A 19153-nucleotide genomic window follows, 5' to 3' on the forward strand; every position below is an offset into this window, starting at 1 on the left:
GTTTTATGAATAAGTGCAATACTAAAACTGCTATCATGCTTGTTCTCTTCTTGGAAAATTAAATGTCTACTATGAAATTTAGAGTTCCCTTGTATTTTTGATGCCTATGAGTAATGGGGGCTGCCCCAATCATTTTGGAGGCTGCTTAACAACTAATCAATGGCTCTCAGGTTTCTTAATATAGAGTAAGAGTGGGACTTTCATAAGCAGCGGGAGGCTATTTCTGCTCAGTCATCATGGTACTGGGTGTGTATATGTGAGCGAAAAAAGGAAGCAGGGAAAGTTCATTCAAAGTACTAGATAATAGAGGGTCTCATGACTGAAAGCTGCAATCTTCATGTGGCAAGATAACTGACAGATGCCATGTTGGCTTCAGGTGCAGGCTCAGCTTCAGTGTTGTACTTTCTCTAAAGTGCTGGCACCCACAGTGCACCCCAGTGACTCTGCAGCTTGTGTTACTACACCGTCACAAACCACATCAGAAACTAGCTCGGTTACACTGATGAGTAGGCCGCAGGGACAACATACAGAGGGGGACGTTTTCCTCTCAGAAACCCAAGAAGTCCCTAAAGCTGTGATTCATGCTGCCTCATGTAGTTTTTCCTGCCGGTGCTTTAAGGTCAATCTCGAGAGATGCAATGGAAATTTCAATAAAAATCCCTGATTACAGATCCACTCAACCTACATCCTGAAACACAGCTGAGTTGCGCTCTGTGGCAGCACTATTTCAATACCTGCCCCTCCATTGCTCTGTGGGGGTTAAGTGACTTTTCTTTACTTGGCTCGTTTCCTCTGTAACACAAACATTTGCTGAAAGCCTATAAACAGTCTCTGAAAAAAACGTTATTTAATTGTACCTGCATTTTAAAACCATCTCCTGCTCTTGCCACTGTCTCGTGCAGGCATGCTCTGTTTGCAGCAAGAATTACTAGGTCAGCCTTCCATACAGGCAGTGATGTGGCAGGGTTGAAATCCTCCTCACTGCTGTTGTGGTCTCTGTCTCCAGGTGCATGATGAACCTACTGTGCTGTAGCTGTCTAAGCTAGTCAGGTTGCCTCACCATGGCAAAACCTGGGAGCGACAGAGATGGAGCCATGGTGGATAAGCAGGCGGGGAAGAAGGTATGTGACTCTCTTACTTCAAATAGAAGCTTCTATTACCATCCTGTGGTAAACACAAGGAATAGTTCCTGCAAGTTTACAAAAGTGATACTTGTTTTCTTTACATTTTCTTGGGGAAATACTGTACAAAATTGGACCCCAAATAATACACAGGTGATTTTAAATACAACTAAACGAATTCAGAGTTTGGCAGAAACTGTCAATAGGATCACATGATCAATGAAAATGGCATTTGAATAAACAAAGATTGACTGCTTGGTTCACATGATATTGTAGAACAATCTGGTTCATTCACATTTTCTTTCATCGAGCAAACCAGGTAAAATAAAACTAAATTGAGAAGCTGTTATTGATGCTAAATCATGTGGCATGCAGAGAGTGTTGGACTCCAAGACAGCTGACTTCTTTTAATGCTTCTTTAGAGTGTGTGTGTCACTTTTTGCTTCCTGAGTGACAGGGGTTTTTTTGTTTTGTTTTTTTGTTTCAGTTCTCAAACATCTGCATGAATGTTTCTTGGGTTTTAGAGCTCTGATGTGTAAACACTCATCACCCACTTGCTGAACACTAACATCTGGGCACCAGCAGGGAGCACATCTAAGCTTGTAGCGGCATTATTCATTATATCGGCTTGTTCTGTAAATGTCAGTGCACTTCAGCTGCCATACATGTACATGTTGACATCAATGCGGTTATGTTCGGCCAACATTGTGATTTGATTGTATGTAGTTTACCAGTGATAGAACGAGATAAATCTTGTGGTTCATCAAAAGGATATTCTTAACACAGCATATATTTCTGTGGGGCTTTTTTCTATTGTGATACAGTATTCTGCTTTAACCCAGAGATGCACTCGAATGTTGTGCGTGAGAAATATCTGACGTACTATCTCCTATATTACCATGCAAACAGGGCTTAATTGCCCTTTTCTACATAAATGCAAGGAAGCATTTGTGTCTGCCTTTATTTTCAAGGCAAAGGTACTTCACATCTTAGCTCTCATCTACTTTCAGCCGTGCCAGACACTTCAGCTTTGCACAGCTGGCACATTGCTTCACTGAGATCAAAGAAGCACCATGCTGCAGACATTTTCCTCCTGCCAGAAATGTATTTTACTGCACCAAAGTGCAGCACACTAAAAGTAATGGTTCTGAAAAAGCTTTGTCTGCAGATCAGAGTGCAGAATAACCCAGTAACTGAAAGACACTGTGATAATGGCGAGATTAGTGGTATTGCTGTGGGTTGTGTTTGATGCTGGAGTGTTTTCGCTCCACCTCCACCGTGTGTATTTTCTGTAGAATCAAATAGTTTTATATGTGCATGGAGTGGCTAAATTCAATTCAGGCATTGAAAACCAAAATTACAACCATAGAAGCAATCAGCAGCTGCAAGTGGGAGGGATAAAATTTAACATCTTGTGTCTTTTGAAGTGGGTGTTGTCGTCTTTTCTGCTCAATTATGGCTCCGATTTTGGTCACCAAAGAAATGCAAATTACCCAAACGAGGTGGTACTTGTGTTCAACAGGAAGCCACCCTGTATATGTAGGTAATTTTCTTGCTTTATCGTCCCATTTCAGGCTTTTCGTGGTCAACCTTGCTTTACGTGTTTTCAGTATTATAGCTATTAAATTTGAAGGGTTTGAGTTAGGAATTAGTTGTCACTGCAACATCAGTTAATCTGAGTGTCTCACTCAGTTTGTCTATAAAATGTCTGAAAGTTGTGATGCAAGTATGAGATAATCTACCAAAGCTGTGGGGGACGACCCTAAACAATTTTTGTCTGACCAGCAGGCTATATACAGATTATAATGCAATGCATTTGAGGACTGGGACTGCAGATATATTTTTGAATCGGATATGATTTAAATTGATGATCAGTAAAGGTGCTGTTGTGCATTAAAAAGAAACTGTTAATCTATGAAGTCTGATGGTATTGAATGCTTGCCTGGCAGTGCAGGTTGCACAGGTGTGAATATTTTCACACTCCCACAGCACAGTGCCATAATAATGGACTTATTTTTCTTCCCTTTTTTCTCTTTTGTGTGTAAACTGATGGGGGGGGGAGCTCCAGATCTTGTATTCTTCCCTTGAGACTTCGCCTTGGGAACAACATTTAAGTGAGCCTCGCAAGCAGCACCCAAATACCGTATTGCAGTCGGTGTTATCTCTGCAGTAGAAGTCACGTAAAGCAGGAACTACCACCTGCGTACTAAGCTCGATCCTGTTAGCTGTCAAACTAGTTGACATGGCTTTTAAAATGAGACTGCCAGGGTTCATTTGAGGCCATTGCTCCTTTGTTTACATATCCAGGCACACTCGGCACTCAACTGAGGCCACACCTCTGCCTCGTTTGACCCGATTTTAATTCTTTGTGTGTGTTTTATTTCTTCCTCACCCTTGACAGAGCAAAGACAAGTTGTCGCCTTTCACCAAAACTCCAAAGTTGGACCGGAGTGAATTGCTGGGGAAGGAAGGGAAAGCAAAGTCTTCCATGAAGCGCAAGCTCTCCTTCACTACCAGTCCGCCCCAGGCAGAGGAGCGAGACTCCGACACGGGTAAGGAGTGTTGCTGTTCCTCCTCCAAACAGCCATGCTGCTGGCTCACTGCCATGTCTGTACACTGCCCCCTGGTGGCCTGCTGTCAAACAGGTCTTCAAATAGTCAACAACGGGTCAATATTGTTTCGAAAACGGGACCCAAGTCAGGTCTCACTGATGAACTTGTGGCCTGTTGTGTGTATTCTGAGATGGATGAAGAATCATTCTATGAGAATGTATTCATTTTTTAGTGTTACAAATAGTAATCAGGGCCTCCTACCCCACCTCCTAATATAACACCATGTTTTGTTTAGTTTTTTTCTACATTCAACACATTATGTCCTTTATCTACAAAACCCATTTAAAAAGAAAGACCAAAACCAGCAGTGAACTATGTAGCCGTAGATATCCAGTGTATAAGTGAACTGTAAAAAGCCCCCCAAGAATCTTCACTGTTTTACATCCTCAATAGTAGAATAACCCTCTACAAATGCACTGCAATGCTGTATTTAACATTTGTTTGTTAAGTACACTATTTGTATTTGTATTTTTATATGTTTTTATAAACTGCGCTGTAGAAAGACCTTTGCAGTTGTCTTGAACCTCACTGATGGTGTACAGATTTCCCAATAACTGTCACTATGTTGACGATAAAAATGCACTCATCTTAGCAGTGCAGACATGTCGTTCTTCCTCTCACTTGTGTAAACACTGTTCTAACCCCCTCTTTCAGTTAAAGTTTAACTATATGTTTATCAGATTCAAGGCCTAAAAATAGGTTACTGTATCGTACAGCTGTAATTATAATAAATAAACTGCATGTTTATGGACTGCTTGAAGTCCTGCAGGTTTGCCTTCATCTCCTCTGTAGAGCAAAGCTCAACATGATCTTTTTCATTGTGTGGTCCTGTGTCATTCTAACAGATGAGAACCCTCAATTTTGGAAGTATAATTTATGTCGCACACGTAATAAACTAGCGCGGAGAGTGGCTTTGCCTTCCAGCAGCTTCCCCCGGTCCTTTTGTTGAGCAGCTGTAGGACGAGGCGAAGAAGCGACCCCAGTGACCGCCTCGGACCGGATCTCCTCTCCTGTCTGCTGTGTTGCCATGACTCATAATCTGTGCGTGGAGTGCGAGTGTGCCTTTGTGGCTGTCTGTGTTTGAGTTCATGTGAAGCGAGGAGGGTGAGAGAGAGCAAGCGAGCGTTAATGCAGTGCTTTCCCACCCTTCCACCCCCCCCACCTTGCTCTCCTTTTCCTCCCCTCTCCCCCCCCTCCCATCCTCTCTGCTTTGCACTGTAGATGACTCAGACCCAGGCCAGTCGAGTGAGACCTGGGGAGAGAGATTAGTGCCTCCCTGCAGGATATACGCAGGTAATCGCTGCAGCCCGATCCTCAGCCCCCGCGCCCATCCACTTTGCGCTGCTATTCTGCTGTAAACACACATGCACACATGCACGCGTGTGTGTTTTCGCCTTGCATCTCCCCCCTATTACAGCTCACGCATGTCTGTGTTTAAACAACCGACCGGAGACTGGGGGGGCCCCGAGGAGTGCCATGGGCACTTGGCTGGCTTAAGAGAATGCCATCTTCTATTTGTTTTTGTTTTTTTAACTGTTTGTTTTTTTTTGTTTTAAACCTCATGCTTGTCATCTGTTTCTCTGCGCGCTCAACAGATACAAGGGGAAGAGGAAAAATGCGATGCAGTCACAATGAAGTTGCATCTTGTAAAAGACGACCTTTTTTGGTGTTTTTTGTAATTTGTCTCCAAACTCATTCTTGTTACAGATAAAGATGGACCAGACAAGAAGAAGGTGAAAAAGGAAGCTGGGGGCAAGAAATCCCAGGCACCCAACTTTTTGTTTGGGTATCCGCTGTCGGAGCGCAAACAGATGGCTCTCCTAATGCAGATGACAGCCAACAGTCCAGGTTTGTGTACTCGCCCTCTCACCTTGTCCTCAAGAAGGGTCAGTGTGTATTTGCTGCTAGATGAGTCATACTTCAGAACGTCTCTTGTTTTTGTTTTGTTTTTTAGGAATAGGATAAAAATCTTATCTGTGGTGTTTGTTAGTGATACTGTACCGCTGCTGTAGATTAGATCTGAAAATAGCTGACTTGGAGAGGGGTTAGGGTTACTGTGTTGTTTGGTTTTGTTTTGTTTACATGTTTTCTAGTAGTTATTGCAGTTTGGTTTTGTTTGTCTTTTGCTTTACTCATTAAAGGAGCTGTTTGACAGTGTTAAGCCTACAAAAAACTGACTCCAAATGAATTTGAGAGAATCGGGTCAGGATATTTGGGAATTAAGCTGTGGTGCTGGAAGGGGATGAAACTGCATTGTGGGGGGGCGGTACCATGCGACTTCCTGCTGCCGTAGTCTGTCTACTACAGGAGATTTTTGCTGTACCCTGTGCTATGTGAAAAAGTTACTTCCTCTTGATAAGTTGAATAATATTTATTTCCTTTCCATTACGTTGTTGGCAGTTTTGAGAATTTTTCTTTTCCCCCAAATATGGTCTCTAGTCACTAGACCTTTTTTTTTCTTTCTTCTTCATTTGTTCATGTATGTCATGCTTCGTCACCGGTGCTCATCAGCAGTCAATGAGAAATTGGTGACTGTTACAGTAGACAGTTTGAGGGGAATGATAACACTCATTTGTTAGGAAAATGGTCTGAAATGTGCACACGTACCTTCTCCATTGCACAGTCTGACTGTGCTTTATATGATGCTATCTGTAATGCTGTAGTAACGGACTGCTCTGTTATTGCCAACAAACGGGATATTCAGTGGTGGAAAAAGTACTCAAATGATCTGATGTTTGTCAGTTAGTCCATTTCCATATCTTATTAAAGTAGCTCTGATAAACATTACAGTGCATCTTCCGGAAATCACGGAACTGCATTTGTCTGAATTTGCATAGGTATACATATGTGCATGTCCTCCAAAGTAACCGACATCATGTAGCCGATGAAGATGATGGTGTGCACAGATAAAACGGAGGGACTGCAGAGTTCACCGCTAAAGGAGAGAAGTAAAAAATGAATAATAACATCAGTATTCAAAAAATGTGACTGCACACAGATACATTTTGTTGATGACAGTCTGCACAGCTGTGTGTAGGTTCTGTTTAGCACCAACACACAACCATGCCAGTCCCATGAGTGCTATTCAGTTTCCATTACTATGGCAACCCCCATTTCATGTTTCATAGACCCATACATGTTCTTTCAACTATTGCTGTTTGTCTACAGCCTGAATTTGTAGCAAACGGCAGTAGATCTAGTTTGCTTTAGGTGAAGGTGCTGTCTTTCTGTCTGAGTGGACCAGGATGTTGTGAATTCAGTGAACTCTGTACTGACACCATGCATTCAAACGTGCATGTGTAATTCCTAGAAAGGTCCAGATGCATGTATGCTTACTCAGACATGGGTTTAAGCAGTCTCTCGTTCCCAGTAAAACTGGATTCACTGTAGTTGTTCAGTCTAGAGAGAAAAGCAGTTGTCTTAGTGTGTGATGTGCTTTTTTTTCTGTCTCTCTTCCCTTCGAGCATCATTTAAGTCTTTTTCGCTCTCTCTCTCTCCATGTGTCCAGACTCTACACCGAGTCACCCCTCACAAACGACCCCTGTGCAGAAGAAAGTCCCCAGCAGCGCCTCGTCTCGGCAGAAAGACAAGGTCAACAAGAGGAACGAGCGAGGGGAGACTCCCCTTCACATGGCAGCAATCCGGGGAGACGCTAAGCAAGTTAAAGAGCTCATTAGCCTGGGAGCTGATGTCAATGTCAAAGACTTTGCAGGTACGACGCCCCAGGAGATGATCATTTAACAGCTTTCATCATGTCCCAGCAGTTGTTAATAATGACATTAGACTGAGTAACAGATGCTGATGCAAAGGCAATGTCTCAACATGAGCTGTAATCAGTCTGCGCATTACTACTGCTTATGCAGCTGTTGGTATGTCGAGTAGTAGAATTGAGAAAACAGCTGGTAAAAATTTTTTAAGACTCTTCTCCTGTCCTCACCAGGTTGGACGCCTCTGCATGAAGCCTGTAATCTTGGTTACTATGATGTGGCCAAGGTCTTGATAGCAGCAGGTGCAGAGGTGAATACACAGGGTCTGGATGACGACACACCACTTCATGATGCTTCCAGCAGCGGGCACAAAGATGTAAGAGCTTTGAGTTAGTCTGTAACTGAAGGTCTTAAAAGTATATTGCACTTAAAAATTTTGATTAAGGACTCTGCACAGGTCTGATGTGTGAAATTGTTACAGAATGTAAGAAGGACATTGTCTCAGTGCACTTACAAAATTTGATTAAACATTTCTGAGAATCAAAACAAAAATACACAAATTGATTTAAATTTGGCTTATCACCAAACTCGGACAGCTTCCAAGCGACTGCTACTTTTAGGTCGCTCAGCAGAAGACCTGTTTTGTCTTCCTGCACTGCCTCTAAGATACATGGTGCATCTCCTTCAGCTTTTCAAGACGGTGACCTTTCAACTTTGTGGAATTTGTGGATTTGGCAGGGAGACATATTTGGCAAGTAGGGAGGTTGGTGAGCCAAGATTATGTCAACATAGCCAGAAAAACGTACGTGTTCATAATGCACTCTGTGCCGGCACAGGATGGCACGCATCACAGTTCAGGTCGTTTGTGCTGAATATTTTCCTTAGACGTCTCAAGATGTTAGATGAACTCGAGCGAGGTGTCAGTGTCACCTTGGGGGATAAATTTACAGTGAATAACAATCTTGCGAATGTTGACAAGCATGCTCCTGTTCGCACTCCTGTTCGCTCAGGAAACTGTGGACTCTGTAACTGAAACCTGCAAAAAACTTTTGTCATAGCTGGACACCCAGACACCCCCCCCCCCCCCCCCCCCACCCCCCCACCACATGAAAGCAGAGTCAGTCTGACAGATAGAAGTTGGCTGCTTCAAGTTTTGAGGGCTGCGGTGAAATCGTAGACCACACATGCAAGCGATCAGAATCTAGCCTAAAAACGAGCAAGCTAAAAATAGCAGCAGCACTGAAAACTGACCCAAGAGGATGACTTTAAAAGGGAGATCAGCCAAATTTTTATCTGGTGTGCTTGTATGTATTCATGAGCCAATTCTTTTTTTGATCGCACCTCTAATATAAAGGTTGCACAAGTCCATCCTTAATGCAGGAATAGTCAGAGTGCTGTTACATTTATATGTGGACATTGCATACATGTTTGGGGGGTTTTTGTTTTTTGGCTGTCTTTAAATGTTAAGTCAAATATTTATTTCTGTTGCATCAACTTGCAGAATGTAGTATTTTATGATAATGATAAGAAGACGGCCACTCTTAGGTCATCAGCCAGTAAATTTGTTTTTAAGTTGTTCGAGTTTAAAAATGATCAAAATGCATCAGATTGCGTTAAAGTGCATTTTGTTACAATTTTAAATGCCTTGGTAAAATGTTATATTTTACCTTTAAAAAAAATCTAAGGCATGTCTGTCTGTCTAGGATTTCTCAGTGTAATTGTTGTGTTTTCTGTAGATTGTGAAACTTCTGCTTCGTCACGGTGGTAACGCTTTCCAAGCCAACAAGCGCGGCGAGCGCCCGGTGGATGTGGCCGACTCTCAGGAGCTGGAACAGCTATTAAAGGGAGAAGGAGCCGTGTCGGACCATGATGACAGCTCTTCAGGTGATTGTCCCTCCTGTGTAATATTTATGTTTTGTTTTGTTTTTTTACTCCCCTGTCATCGACATCCAGTAATGTGTCCACTGTAAATGAAGCTTAAGTCTACTGTACTCCACAGAATCTGAAGACCCGCCATCTGTCAATCCATCCAGTGTCGATGACAACATGGAAGACTCTGATACTGAAAAGGACTCTGCCACGAAAGCATCGTCTTCCATGCCAGGGATGGATGAGTACGAATTTAAGGACGAGGAAGAGGAGGACAATCTCGGTAAAGCCCTGAATGACAGACACATCCTCAGGAGGGAGCTACGACAGCCGGAGAAGGAGGACAAAGACAGGAATCACGTTGCAGTAAAGCAAAGCAACAAGGGGGATTCCTCATCAAAGTCCAAGAAGCAGAAGACGTCTCGTGTCCACTGCAGCTCGGATACGTCCAGCGACGAAACGGAGAGCCTCTCAGAGAAGAGAAGCTCCCCCACCTGCTCTCATAGCTCGGAGAACGTCAAGCCGGACACGAGGTCGAAAAAGGACAATACTGAGCAAAAGGACAAAGGTAAAGTTAAGAGGAAGAGCAAGAGCCAGAATAAAAACAAGGAAAACCAAGAAGATGGGAAAGAAAACAGTAAAACGCTAGTCCTCTCTCTGGCAACAGTGTCTGAAAGCACAGAGAAGGGCCGGGAGGAAGACTCTTTCAAGATGTCTTTCAGTCCCAAAGATGACTCATCCGTCCACCTCTTCCACTTGTCAGCCATCAAATCTCCTAAACTGAACCACAGCCTGACAGATAAACAGACACCACTCAAACAGGAAAATGCGAAGATGTGCGTTTCCATCACTGACAGCTCGTGTCCAGTGGACGGTGTCAAATACAACCACTACACAGACGCAGACTACTGCACTGAAGGCTCTAGCACGAAGGGGTGTAAGCACAAGGAAAAGAGCAAACATCAACAGAAAGACTCCAGTGTGGACGGCGACGACGGCCACTCGAGCCCCTACAAAGACGGCAGCATAGGAAACAGCATAGACAGCGAGGGTGCCTTACGGAAGACTGATTTAGACGGAAAAGTCGTGAAGAAGCATAAATTTAAACACAAGGAGAAAGACAAACACCGCAGGGAATATGAGGCAGAGCGGAGCCGCCAAAGGCAAAAGGAGGCCAGGAAAGACAGCCACAGGAATTTGGAATTTGACAGAGAGTTCTGGAAAGAAAATTTTTTCAAAAGTGATGAGACAGATGAACCTCTGCCAGTAAAAAAGGAAAGTGAAGACAGCAGCTCACTTCAGAAGACTGCTGATTCCTCTCCTGTGAAAGATGAGCGAAACCCAAAGGAGAAGCACTCCGGCAGCAAGGAAAAGAGGCCAAGAGAGGAGCGAGAAAAAGACAAGAGCGTGAAAAAAGAGCGGAAGGAGGCGGCAGGAAGAGAAGAGAAGGTGAAGGATTCAAAGCTCAGCGAGCATGACGAAAAGGTGGACTGCCACGGCTCAGGGCGGATTCCTGAGGAGTCGCTGCAGATCAACAGCATGAAAGAAGAGACAGAGGAGAAACCCATAAGTGGGATCACAGCTGATCAAGAACAGCTGGAGCCTGCAGAAAAAGGCTCACGCGAGAAAACTGACAAGAGGCTCCCAGGAAAGGAAAAGGACTCAGACAAAATGGAGAAAAGGCATCTTGACAAGGAAAAAAAGGTCAAAACAGAGCACTCTGACAAAACCGAACCACAGAACTCAGTGGATCGTTGGAAGGAAAAGGAGCGAGCGGGATCCATCTCTTCCGTTTCGCCTGGAGAGAAAAGCTACAAAGAAAACGAGAAGCTGAAATCTTTAACCACAACAAAAAAGCATGAAGACAGCAGGAAAAGTAAAGATAAGTTCGACAAACGGTCTGATAAGGAGAGGCAGGACAGAGACTATAATGCCGGGGATCACAGAGAAAAGGATCGCACAAGCTCTGATAGGAAAGGAAAACCTCTGGAGAAGACCACGGATCACAGTAAATCTGATCGCGCCAAAGAAAAGGACTTTGACAGGAAAAGAAGAGATAAAATAAAAGATGGAACGCTGTCCTCGACCTCCAATCTGAAATTACTTTTAGAGGAGAAGAAAAGCCATCTCTCTGAGAGCGGCAAGTCCTTATCTACAAAATCAAAGGAGGAAGCAGTGAGAACGCCGGAGAAGGATCGCGATAGGCGAGACCGTGACAAAGACTCGGATAGACACAAGGATAAAGAGCGACACAAAGACCGCTCTCAGCAGGCCAAAATCAGCAAGGCCAAATCCAGTGAGACGGAGGCAGACAAGGCCAAATTGAAAGCCCCGCCAGCAATACGAGACGCCAAACCAAAAGAAAAGAGACTTGTGAACGATGACCTGATGCAGACCAGCTTTGAGCGCATGCTCAGCATGAAGGACCAAGAGATTGAGCTGTGGCATCGGAAGCACCTAGAAAAACTCAAACAGAAAGAGCGGGAAAGGCTTAAACAGCGGCCTGTGGCAGATCCGGGGAAGTCCAAGCCTAAAGACAGAACAAAAACAGAACCATGTTTGAGTAAGGAGCTAACGCGCTCAAAAAGCTCTGATACATCTGATGTCCACAGCAGAGATAAATCCCTGAAGGACGGCACTAGCCCCAGAACGGTGTCACTTGATGGGAAGAGTCTGCCCTCTATCAGCGCAAAGGTCATATCAGCCGTGGAAAACTGTCTGACGAGATCACCCCGTCCTGAGAATGACCGTTGTGGCATCATTTCCAGGTCTGTTTCTTTAGTCTCTGTTGCCAGCTCGGAGGATTCATGCCAGGCAACGACATTAACTCCCAGAAATGCCGAATACGATTCTGATGTAAACATGGAAGCCTCAGACTCCCAGCCTGCATTTCTCCAGTCTTCCCTCGTCATTCAAGCTACAAGGTCGCCGTCTGTTCACGATAAAGACTGCAACAGTCTTCCAGATGTTTCACAAGGTAATCGAGTGATGTCCGGCAGGCATGAGTCTCCTTACCTCAGGGCTATTCTGGATGAGGATGCCAACTCATCAACTGAAGGCAAAGCTGTTGAAAATCTGCCAAAATCCAACCTGACTGCGATCCCAGGAGAGGAGCCGAGAATGAAGGAGGCCTCAGAAACCGCAGAGAGCCTGAGTACACAACAAAATTCAAATTCAGTTACCGATTCAGTCACAGAGAGGGAAGGAAGCACTGCTGGATGCTCGACAACGCAACTGTTAAATAAAGATCTTCCCAGTAAAAGCGTGACTCTTCCACAGTCCAGCAGCTCACAGTGCAGTAGTTCTCAAAGTGGGTCGGAGGAGCCGAAACCTCTTCCTCTATCTGAGCCTCCTGCTGTCCAAGACATCCAGTGTCAGATGGAGACTTCACAGGCAGAATGTGTTACTAAAGAATCTGATCAGCCGTCAGTACCTACAGCTTCTCAAGCTGCTGAGCTGTCAGCACTCACAAACACAAAGCTCTTCCAGCATAGAGAACCACTCCCGTCTTCTGGTATTGAGAATCAGCAGCAGGCCGAGTTAGTTACCACGGAGGTTTCTGACCAAAAAGACACACTCGTGGAGACCGCTCACGGAACAGAACCAGAAAATATGGAAACGGATGCAGAAAACTTGACAACAGAAGCGGCGGGGAGTCCCATACCGTCCACCAGCTCGCACATTCCCACCTCTGCTGCCAGAGAATCCTCAACGGGTTTCAGCAGATCCGATGAGTGCAGGCCTTCTCAAGAGGATGCAGATGCAAGTGGCCAAGACTGCAAGAAATCACAGCCTTCCAGCGACATCTCAGGCCCATGTCTCGATGCTCTTACGGAAAAGGAAAGCGTGTCCTGTTCGAGCCCTGAACACAAGACTGAAGGGACAGCAGATGTACCACAAAGCTCACACAACAGCGGTGGTGGTGCTGCTGTCTCTGCTGCAACTGAGAGTTCATCCGTTGAAGGCAGCCTGAGTACAGACTGCTCACCTGAATCCAAAGCAGAGGCCTCCTCGGAGCCCATGGAGGTCACGCCTGCCGAGGAGAAACCAGAGTCGTCCTCAGCTCTAGAAGAGCAGAGCCAAAGCGCCGTCCAGTCAGCGGATCCAACAGACATCAGCAGCAGCGCCTCAGGGAGTTCCTCTCCGCAATCCGGAGACCGGGAGTCCGACTCCTCAGGGGCGAAACTCAAGATTCGCGTAGCAGACGAGGAAATGGACATTCACGTGCCCCATCCACGCAAGAGGAAGATGCCGAAGGTGTCGCTCTCCCAGCCGTGCTCCACCACTCAACAAGAGAGGGAACAGCAGTCGCTAGCGGCTATCGTTGACTCTGTAAAGCTGGAGGAGATCGAACCTTACCAGTCGGACAGAGCTAACCCATACTACGAGTTCCTGCACATCCGCAAGAAGATCGAGGAGAAGCGTAAAGTGCTGTGCAGCGTCGCCCCGCAGCCGCCGCAGTATTATGACGAATATGTGACCTTTAATGGCTCATACCTCCTAGACGGGAACCCACTCAGCAAACTCTGTATACCAACTGTGAGTCATCATTGTTATTATTGATTTGATTTGATTTTTTAGACAAAACTGCAGCAGGGATGATGTGCATACTCTTTTATGATTCAAAACGAAGCTAGTGACCATTTGACCTTTAGTGCAAAGAACGGAGCACAATGATGGTTTGATCTCATTATGTTGGCTTCATAACATGATCCATAACTGCAGTTGAATATAAATTTACACTAATCAGGCGGCTCTAATTGATATATTTCTGGGAAGAAAAATCATTTGCTCTCCCTTTCACTGCATGTCAACGTTAACATTAAATTTGTGTCACATCCTCTATCCCCGTTTTTGGCGGTCGTGTTAATCCGGCACGTTGCACCGCTGCAGCTGTGTTGAAGACAGGGGGGTCAGTCATAGATTATACAGGGGGAGGTTATACATTTTGAAGAGATGAGACTTTGTTGGAAAGATATTGAAAAGAGAATTAAATCTCATCAGTGAAACAGAAGAGTGACAAAAAGAAGTCTAGTAGTCAGATGAGCTAATGCCAAGGCGAGCCATCCATCCGTCCACAACACAATCATTTATGTTTTCACCCAAACTGTGAGCACGCTATTGATGTCTTGCTGTTAACTGCTCATTTATTAAGGCTCAGAGCCTTAAGCATTTCATCCCCCATGTTTACCAGGACAGCTGATGCTCAGTTTTCTGCATAGACGCACTGCATCACTGCTACACACCAGTACTAAACTTTAAATGATAATATTTTCTCATCTCTCAGATGTCAAACTGCAGTCCTGACCAAGTTTGTAAAAATCTTTCTCCTTTTTTAAACGGTTCGTTTGGACAGATAACTCCTCCTCCGTCATTACCTGAGCAGCTCAAAGAGATGTTCAAACAGCAGGAGGTGGTCCGCATGAAACTACGACTGCAGCACAGCATTGAAAGGGTACGTAGTTCTGCTGTTGGAGCTTCGCATTGTTAAATGTCGTCTGTGTTATGCCTGCAGTTATATTAACCATGACTGTGTTTGGTGCTGTGCTACATGTGCTTTCTTAAAAAGATTTGAGTTTCACGCTAACACACAAACGTTGGATTTATGACACTGACTGGATTTCTTTTTTCCTTCTTTAAGGAAAAGCTGATTGTTTCAAACGAGCAGGAGGTCTTACGAGTCCATTACCGGGCAGCAAGAACACTAGCCAATCAGACTCTGCCTTTCAGTGCCTGCACCGTTTTATTGGATGCGGAAGTGTACAACATGCCGCAGGATGTCCAGGTAATTAACACAAGGACATCCATGGGTTTATGTTTTACAGTCCAGTGTTTTTAGTGTATTTTGGGGAGAATTTGAGAGTTTATCATTTGTTTGTCTCATAGAGCGATGATGGCAAAACATCAGTAAGGGACCGATTCAACGCCAGGCAGTTCATGTCGTGGTTACAAGATGTCGACGACAAGTTTGACAAACTAAAGGTGAGCAATGAATCTGAAATTATAAGGAAATGGTCAGAAATATCATTGCAGGAGATTTTTATGCTATTCCAAAAAATGTAGAAAGAGTTGTTTGCTTGTTTTAGATGGTCTTATTGTCTCATATGTGAATGCTTTTAATCTTTCAGTGATTGTATCCTGCTAGTTGTTGCTTTTTACATCTAAGATGCAGATCTCTGCCTTTCATGCATCTGAGATTTATCTTGTGACATCTTGGCGTCCGTGCTCAGGAAGCCAAGAGGCAGCCAGGAAACTAAGAGAAGGGTTAGGGGTAGCCAGAGAGCAGCGACTTCCAAGTTTAAAGCAAGGGGGATGTTTATAAGTTAATTAATTGCATATGGCTATTCTCTGGAAGGAATGAAAAATAAATGTGCTAAAAGGAACCACCAACTACACTTCCTGACCATTTTATTAGGTAAACCTAACTAGCACTGCATTGGAGCCCCAGAACTGCTTTAATTTTTCATGGCACAGATTTAATAAGGTGCCTGAAACATTGCTGAGATTTTAACCCATGTTGACATGATAGCATGACACAGTTGCTGAACATCCATGATGCTCACGGTCCACCATATCCCAAAGGTGCTCTTCTGGATTGAGATCTGGTGACTGGGGAGGTCATCAGAGTACAGTGAACTCATTGTCAATTTATTTTATTTTTTATTTTATTTTATTTTATTTTTGAGGTTTGTAATATGGCACAAATACGTGGTCATTTGAGTTACTGTTGCCTTCCTATCGGCTCGACGTGGTCTGGCCATTCTCTTCTGACATCAGCAACCCTCAAGGTGTTTGTGTGGTTAAATGTCTGCAGATGGGCAGTTTCTGAAATACTTGTGAATCAACAACCATGCCACAATAACGTCAATCGTCTCACTTCTTCCCCATTCTGATGCTCAGTTTGAACTCCAGCATCTGACCATGTCCGCGTACATAAGTGCACTGAGTTTCTGCCATGTGATTGGTTAACAAGTAGTTGAACAGGTGTACCTGATGAAGCACCCAGGGAAAGTTTCTCTGGTGTCGATCGATGGTACAGTCCAGTTTTTTGTTTTGAATTCAGCGTGGCGGAGAGCGTTTTTGGGTTTAGCAGCAGGGTGGAGAAAAACGTTTCACTTCTTGGTTGCCTTTGTTTTTTCTTCCTACCCTCTCCTCCACCAGTTCTTTCTTGGAGACGGACGCTCTTGGTCTAAATGAGAACAGCTGTTGGATGAAGTCACGACCTCTTTTTCTTCCCTCCACAGACGTGTCTTCTGATGAGGCAGCAGCACGAGGCAGCAGCTCTGAACGCAGTGCAGCGCTTGGAGTGGCAGCTCAAGCTGCAGGAGCTGGACCCGGCCACCTACAAGTCCACCAGCATCTTTGAGATCCCCGAGTTCTACATCCCGCTCGTGGAGGTCAACGACGACTTTGACCTGACCCCGATATGAGCTGTAGGACAGACGCGCTTTGCCACAGCGGAAGCTAAATTGCTGACACGAGCGGGCAGCCTGCACAATCGGGGAACAGGAAAGGAAAAGATGTGAAGCACTTATAATGAGGCAGTGATAAGAAAGAGCACTTAAAAAAAGAGACCATTTTAATTCCAGAGCTCTTAGAGTCCAAAACAGGCCTCCCGCCCACGAGGACGGGGAAGGAAGACCGTCCAGGCAACAGACGTAGCCGGGGAGCCGAGACGAGAAGCAGGGCCAGGCGGTGCAGCGAGAGGAGGCGCCGTGTGGACAACAACACCTCATCAAGCAGGGTCACACAAGTGAAAGATTTCAATTGTTTTCAAACTGAGTGTTCATACATTGTGTACAGACTGTGCTCTTAATTTTTTTTAACTTATTTTATACATAAATTGTGCATTTGTAAATAGCCATGTAATTATTGTTTTAAACTTGTAAAACAACAACAAAATGATAGATATTTTGATTGTAAACTTGTTCTGTCTGATGTTTTAATGGACCAAAGTTCTTTTCCCCCCCCTTTTTCCCCCCTTTTTTTGATATTGAGTGTCCTCTTTGTTTGTGATGTTGTCGTTGGCTTAAAATCTTAAGCATGTGTTGGCTTCAGTTGCTTCTTTTTTTTTTTTCTGTTTTGTTTTTGCTGTTTCTTCCTTCCTCATCTGGACATCCACGCCACAGCTGGTGTTCTTTGACTTTGGCAATTAAATGCTGTGCATGCGTTGCATTGTTTGTACTTTTTCCCTAAAGAGCTGTACTGTGGACTTAATTGTGAGGTTTACTGAAGTGTTCAGACTTTTTTTTTTTTCTTGTTTTTCTTTTTCCCCTTTTTTGCGCCATTGTGTTATGTCCTTATTGTGGCCTCACTCCTCATGTTGTTCATTGTGTCTTGTGCACATTAAAGTCTGTTGTGGCTTCCAAGGAAACAAAAAACAACAAAAAAAAAAAAATCATACTTTTACAGTTTCATTGTGAGATCACAACAAATCCTATTTTTTCAGCATAATGCCTTTTGAACGATAGTTCTAAAAAAGTCTATTTTAATATTTACTTGTTACATGACTTGTAGATATTTGTAATATATAATTGAATAAATTTTATTTGTTGTGAAATTAAATTTTTTGTTGGTGTGATTCTTGGTAAAAACCTATTTTCATAGTACAGCCACCTCAGCTGAACACTATTTAGTGGTAGTACTATGTTTAGCCAGTAGATGTCACTGTAAGCAGCGCTGCACCTCCAGCTGTGACTTTATTATTTTTCCTGTTGAAAAACAGATGCAGTAAAATAAAAATAAAGCTGAGTTTAAGTTTCCTCCTTTAGCAGATGAAGGTGAAGAGAGTCCCTTAATGTAAAGCTCTGCTGAAGCAAGTAGCTTGGGTGGAACATAACAAGCTGCTTGCACACGATTGCATCAGCATTATTATTCCAGTAAGATGATATTTAAAGGAGTATAATTAACATGATAATACTAGTCCTACATGGACCATTAATACTGACGAACATAATGTGTTTTAATAGTTTGGTTTTATTTGGCTTCAACAGATTTTATTTGTCACCTCAATCATTCCTGCACATCAATTTTATGAATGAAGGATTTACTGCGGGACTGTTACCTTCGACACCAGAGGTGGGACCAAGTCATTGTTTTGCAAGTCTCAAGTAAGTCTCAAGTCTTTATCCTCAAGTCTCAAGTCAAGTCTCAAGTAATGTCAGGCAAGTCAGAGTCGAGTCTCAAGTCACTGGTGTAAAAGTCCGAGTCAAGTCACAAGTCTGAAACTTTGAATTTCAAGTCCTTTCGAGTCTTTAAAAAAAAACGAAAAAATAATGTTGCAGTTATGCTAAATGTAAATGTTAGACCATGTAATTTTAAAATCTGTGTTTTTCTCAACACATGACAAAATAGTGAACTTAGAAAATATACACAAATTGTGAAATTGCACCTCTTTAAAATGCAGCTCAATTAAACCTAGCTCCAAGAATAATTTTCACCGACAGTTCTGAGATAAGCTGCATGTTATTCTTGGATGCGGTTGTAGGACCAGCTTTAAAATCGCATGACAAAAATATCATACACATTAAAAAAAACTATCACCAACATAGCCTGGACAACATTTGCTAGTTAGATGAAGTCAGCTATCTCATCTTAGCATATTTATATGCATATTTATAATCATACGGTTCTTGGAGTGAGTGCACACACTCATGAAGTTTAGTAACTTCCGGTCACTGCAACAAGCCCAGGTACAGTTTACCGACGGATGGGTGCAGGACCTTGAAACGCACCGTGTAGAAAGTAAAGACCATCGTACATATCATAAGTTTACCAGTCTCACAAATCGTCTTCATAAATACACATTCCTTAACCGTTTATTAATAGGACCTTTGAGCTCAAC

At 43.7% G+C, this 19153-nt stretch overlaps 1 protein-coding gene across 2 annotated transcripts in view; it reads left to right on the forward strand.

The window, feature by feature from the left end:
* The window catches only part of ankrd12 (ankyrin repeat domain 12), a 41670-nt gene extending 23796 nt beyond the window's left edge, over positions 1 to 17874 (forward strand). Inside the window, exons 2-13 of one of the 2 annotated variants that reach the window (XM_082512347.1) lie at positions 1007 to 1121; positions 3523 to 3673; positions 4955 to 5026; positions 5441 to 5581; positions 7242 to 7445; positions 7674 to 7816; positions 9177 to 9324; positions 9440 to 13848; positions 14666 to 14764; positions 14951 to 15094; positions 15196 to 15291; positions 16554 to 17874. In XM_082512347.1, coding sequence (XP_082368473.1) covers positions 1062 to 1121; positions 3523 to 3673; positions 4955 to 5026; positions 5441 to 5581; positions 7242 to 7445; positions 7674 to 7816; positions 9177 to 9324; positions 9440 to 13848; positions 14666 to 14764; positions 14951 to 15094; positions 15196 to 15291; positions 16554 to 16739 — 5853 coding nt within the window. In that variant the 5' untranslated portion in view covers positions 1007 to 1061 and the 3' untranslated portion in view covers positions 16740 to 17874. The remainder of the gene's footprint in view (positions 1 to 1006; positions 1122 to 3522; positions 3674 to 4954; positions 5027 to 5440; positions 5582 to 7241; positions 7446 to 7673; positions 7817 to 9176; positions 9325 to 9439; positions 13849 to 14665; positions 14765 to 14950; positions 15095 to 15195; positions 15292 to 16553) is intronic. The other variant, XM_082512348.1, reaches the window with a different exon arrangement.
* The last annotated feature ends 1279 nt before the right edge of the window (positions 17875 to 19153 follow it).

The sequence above is a fragment of the Aulonocara stuartgranti genome (genome assembly GCF_965226115.1).
Source record: "Aulonocara stuartgranti genome assembly, chromosome: 18".
Taxonomy (NCBI): Eukaryota; Metazoa; Chordata; class Actinopteri; order Cichliformes; family Cichlidae; genus Aulonocara; species Aulonocara stuartgranti.